Source organism: Nestor notabilis, unplaced genomic scaffold (genome assembly GCF_000696875.1).
Source record: "Nestor notabilis isolate BGI_N333 unplaced genomic scaffold, ASM69687v1 scaffold16863, whole genome shotgun sequence".
Lineage (NCBI taxonomy): Eukaryota > Metazoa > Chordata > Aves > Psittaciformes > Psittacidae > Nestor > Nestor notabilis.
Window position 1 is genome coordinate 1 of NW_009923462.1, and position 5101 is coordinate 5101.

Sequence of the window (5101 nt, forward strand, 5' to 3'; positions counted from 1 at the left end):
CCGCCCGGGGGCGGGCAGATCGTGGGAGCTCCCCTCCAGGCAGGCAATATCCACACTGGTCCCTCTCCACCCGCTGTGATAGAGCTCCCCCCCGGCTCTGCAAAGAGCCCGCACCGGGGCTGCTCCGGCTGACACCCCTCCAGCCGTCAGCTCACGCAGCCGTTGGGGGTCCAGGGACAGTGGCAAAGCACAGATCCTGTGTGGCCACCAGGGTTAGCACTGTCACCCCAGAGAAGAACAGTGGCTTGTGCTAGCCAGGCCATTACAGTTTCTTCATGAAACTGGTACTAACTCGAGTCTCGCTACCCCAGTGTGGAAACCCACTGCATTTACAGAGCCCAGTTAGGAACCTGCTTACAATAGAAAAAAACAAATTGTTTTAGAAAGAGGAGGAAAGTGTGCCTAAACCTGGAGCTGACAGTCAATATCTTATCGAGATCCTTTTGTTTACAACTCCCTCTAGAGCAATCTGGTGCTGTCGATTTGACTCAAAAGAAATTACCGAGAAGTTTATTTAACAGACTCGATTCAATCTCCAGTTCCCTCCTTCCAGATCAGCAGACGGCCCCAAGCCAGAGGAACAGACCATGATTCCAAGAGCCATCTGCACTCATCCGATTGCTGTTTTACTGCCTGGGTCTGACATTGCTAATTATATCTGCCCGTTGTTTCCTCTGACAGCAGAGATGGTTCTTTCAGGTCAGATGATCAGTCTTGGCAACAACAGCCAGAAAAGATGAAAAACAACCCAGAAGGACAAGGGATTTTCAGGCTTGCCCGAGGCCAAGAAGCTAAACTCAGGCAAGCCTGCAGCCAGGCTACCCGTTGGTCTCAAGCACCGGAAGACAATCAACAGCACAAAAATAAGCAATATTGTGAGCCACAGTGTCTGAACCAAATAACTTACAAGTGGCTCGGTCAGCATTGTGGTTCAGCATAGTGCAAGTAATCCACACCAGGTAGGGTGAGGAAGACAAGAGAAGCAAATCTTGGGGGTCAGAGAGACAGGACAGCTTTCTGCCCTCTTAAAATATACCAGGGATTTGTCAAAAGGCCCCCGGGCTTCCCAGTGCTGCAATGGCCCTTTGATGATGGGGACCTCATGTTAATGTGTCTCAAGTATGTGCTCAGCCTTCGCCTGCCCCAAAGCCTGCACAGAGCAGGGTATTTCCCTGACCTGAGCTGCCTGCTGGGTCACACGCACCCAGATTTGCTGCAGGCACCGTGTGACTGCGCTGGGCACCCAAGCTGTACTGGTGCTCAGACAAACCTCTTCTGGGGGGTGGGATGAACTTAACCGCCAGTGAAGAGGACAGGAAGCCCCCAATGCACCACTAGGTGTAAGACTGCAGCCCTTGTTATTTCTAAAGGGGGATTTCCAGCACATACCTGCTGCAGGAAAGGTTCTGGGGCTTGGAGACCATCCTCTGACCCATCTCAGCTCCAACAATATTCATCTCCTTTTTGAGTGGCGAAGGAGTGCAGCAAGGAACTGAGCAAGAAAAGCCTCGTAAAGCCAAATTCTCCCTTTCTCCTGCAGGCGCTGGCATCACACCAGACACGTTTAGCCCCGCAGGTTTAACCGCACTCAAAAGGAAGACACTTTTCCTATCTATCATGATCTCGCCAAGCGTAACGCAGCCTAAAGAGACAACACAGATAGCTGGTAAAAGACAGGCACCAGCAGAGCCTGGCGCCGCTCCAAGGGCTTTATGGCTCTGGGGGGCCTGACCCGTTGCAGATAAGTGTTATCGGCAGGGTCGTTTAGCCCCGCAGGTTTAACCGCACTCAAAAGGAAGACACTTTTCCTATCTATCATGATCTCGCCAAGCGTAACGCAGCCTAAAGAGACAACACAGATAGCTGGTAAAAGACAGGCACCAGCAGAGCCTGGCGCCGCTCCAAGGGCTTTATGGCTCTGGGGGGCCTGACCCGTTGCAGATAAGTGTTATCGGCAGGGTCCCCGCCATCCAAAGCAAAACACTCTCCCAGCCCTCAGCAGAGGTTTCTGGGAGCCAGCGAGCGGTTTATAGCCCCGAGCAAGCGCTGAGCAGCTGAAATCAGTGCAGAGCAATGAATCGAAAGGAAATGACCTGCAAATGGCAGGAGTGATTTCAAATGAGCACGTAAATTAGCTCCATTGTTCGGTCATTTGCTGGCAGATTGTATCTCTGATAACTTGGTTCCTTGTTTGTTTGCCTTAAAAAGTACAGCTGTAACATTGGAAGATTTAAACCCAGCTCAGGAGTTTCTGCTTTGCTGTCATCCTCCCCATTCGCTCCTTCTCAACTGCCCAACCCATTAACCTGCTGCAGTATCTCTCTGGACTGCCCACACTACACTTTCTGGGGGAGGTTTGAGCCCTGCCGAAGTCATTCCTTCCCTATGAGCTGGGGAGAATTTTATCCTCTGAATCTGCTGAATTTTGCTTTAATTTCACTGCAATAATTAACCCCAACCTCAGCACTTTCTGGGTGAGGAATCCAGCCTAAGGCACAGCTGGGACTAAACCCTCCACCACCATCACAGTCTCCAAGCGTTTCTCTCTTTCGGTAGCTTTGATAAATCAGGCTATCTGGGAATGGGTTTATCTTGGTTATCTGAGATGGCTGCGGAAGGGAAAGATCAGACAGCTCCTGCTCAATCGGCCAGCACTACAGGAGCTACATTAGCCACTGTTATATTCAGCCTTATCTCCTCGGGACAATTTCACCAAAGTTGCCGTATCTGCTCATGAAAACACGGTCTGAAACACCCGGATTATTTTGCAAAGGCCCTGGATTGAATAACAGAGTCTGGCATTGGAAATGTCATTGAAGGCCAGGGCGGAGGAGGACTTTGGAGCGGCTCAGGTCTGGTGGTGGGATGGGAGCTGGGGAAGATCTTGCACCGAGGGGGTGTACGCACTGATTGATTCAATTACTGCCTGTTTGCTTTGGGTTCTAATAAATCCAACTAATTCCTCTGCAGGGGCTTGGTCTAGAGGGGACAATCTGGTGAACCCATAGAGCCACAGTGCTGCTGCCTTTCCCTTTGGGGCCATCTCTGGGTCATCCTTTACTGTTTGGGCTATGTTAGGAGGGAGCAATGGGATACTCAAAGCAAGGAAGATGAAAGTGGCTGGGGATCAGCTGGAGCCCCGGCTGCCCGGCCTTTCCAGGCAGGTTTATCATCAGAAAGCAAGTTTCAACTTCCAACCACTTCTTCGTTTTAGCTCTTGTTGCTTCTTGCAGTGACTCGGCTCACAGGCAGTCAGCTGGCTTTTTAGGAATGAAGGGGTTAGTTGATAGTCAGAAGGAAACCCCAGAGTTTCCTCTTGGCATAGCAGAGCACAGGGAGGGAAGGGGATGGCAGGGAAGGAACTGCCTCAGCCTCTGGCAGGGCCAGGGATCTGTGCTTTCTGCCCTTTCCAAGGAGCATAGAGGAAGAAAGCCCTCAGCAAGGCTTCGTCACTCAAAACCCACAGCTGTGCCCAAAAAAAGCGTTTCTGGGGGGAGAAATGAGGCACGTCTGCTTGAGGAAACAAACAAAACCAGCCCAGCTTGCACTGCAGCCAGCTCAGGAGCCGAAGAGCAGTGGGGATGGATGCCCATCATCCCAGCCCACCACTGCTGTCTGTTATTGCAATTCACCATGACTGGGAGAGCATCCTGGCAGTTCCAACCAGCCCATCCACACAGACTGATCTGGATTTGCTCTACCCTGGAGCCCGCTCTGGTCTGGACCTCCTGCAAAGCCCTCTGAAGCCTTTTGGGCTCTGTGCATGGGGAAGGGGCTGCTTTCACCACTGGGACAGGCATCGCGGTGGAGGAACCTGCTGTATTTTGGGAGTTTTGCTGGGAACCAGCACTGTTTCATAGAAAAAGCAGAGTCTTTCTCATGAGACACTCCCAGGGTGAGTCACGGTCCCCGGGTGAAGATGAGGAAGCAACTGGCCTTTAAACAAGGGTCTGCTCTGCTGGTAAGTGTTGCCCATGGAAGCGACGGGAGAAGGAGGCTTGGGAAACTCGTGGGATGTGAACCAGCTGCATCCCACGGGGCACTTTGTGAATAACCACAGGGGAAACCCTACATCAGGAGCAAGAAGGTGGAAAATGTCGATTTTCCTGGTTTGGGATGGGGTGTCCTGGAGCTTCCAGGGCTCAGATCCCTCATGATCCTCCAAGGCAATGCTGATATGTGCTTGCAGCACCTCTCCCTGCCGCCTGCAGGTGGCTGGGCAGTGATGGGCCCTGTGCAGGTGATGGTGAACCAGGGCAGCTCACAGGCAGTATCCTGCAGCTACGAGCCAGGCTACAAGCTCTACTCCAAGTTCTGGTGCCACAGGGGCTTCCTCGGGTTTTGCACCTGCATCATCCAAACCGATGGCTCAGAGGTGACAGTGACACAGGACAGGGTGTCCATCAGGGACAACCACGTATCACACTTGTTCACGGTGGCTCTGGATGGTGCCATGTTGGAGGATGTAGGCTGGTACTCCTGTGGGGTGAGGAGGAAGCTGTGGTTCAGCCTGCAGCACACCACCAGGGTGATGGTCTCCACAGGTAAAGTTGGGCTGGGAGCAAAGCAGGGGTGTGCAAGGGAGCCCATCGCTTGGGAAAGGGGGTCCCAGCTGGGGATCATGGGGATTGTCAAAGTGGGAACGAGCACCTTGCAGGCACTGAGATGTGCTGGAGGCTGCCCCAGTGCAGATTTGGATGAGGGACAGACGGGGATGCACAGAGCCTCATGCAGAGCACAGCCTCTCAGCTGCTCCCTTCAGCATCTCTGCTTCCACAAGCCCTTTGGGGTTTCTTGTCTCTCCAAGTAAGACCCCTCCTTTCTCATCCTCCTCCTCAGTGCCCAGTTCCTTGCCTGGACACCCCCATCTCTACCTCCTGCACGTCTGTGGCTGAAGTCTCAAGGCAGGGGCCTGCGGGGCAGGATGGGTGCAGGAGGGGTCTCCACTTTGCTCTGACTCTCTTTTCTTTCGCAGCTGATTCATCCACAACCAAAGGCAGCGATGTGAGCCCGCTGGCCACCACGGGCTTTGGGGAGCCTTCAGTGCTGAGTCAGGGCTCAGAGTGTGGGCAAGCTCCCAAGAGCATCCCCTGGCCTAAGA

At 53.1% G+C, this 5101-nt stretch overlaps 1 protein-coding gene across 1 annotated transcript in view; it reads left to right on the plus strand.

Annotated features, from left to right (window-relative positions):
- Positions 1-4211: 4211 nt before the first annotated feature.
- LOC104403873 (CMRF35-like molecule 4) overlaps positions 4212-5101 on the plus strand; it is a gene marked incomplete at its 5' end in the record, with an annotated part of 2422 nt that continues 1532 nt past the window's right edge. The window contains 2 exons of the mRNA XM_010012152.1: positions 4212-4544; positions 4976-5063. Of these exons, the coding sequence (XP_010010454.1) occupies positions 4212-4544; positions 4976-5063 (421 nt within the window). The remainder of the gene's footprint in view (positions 4545-4975; positions 5064-5101) is intronic.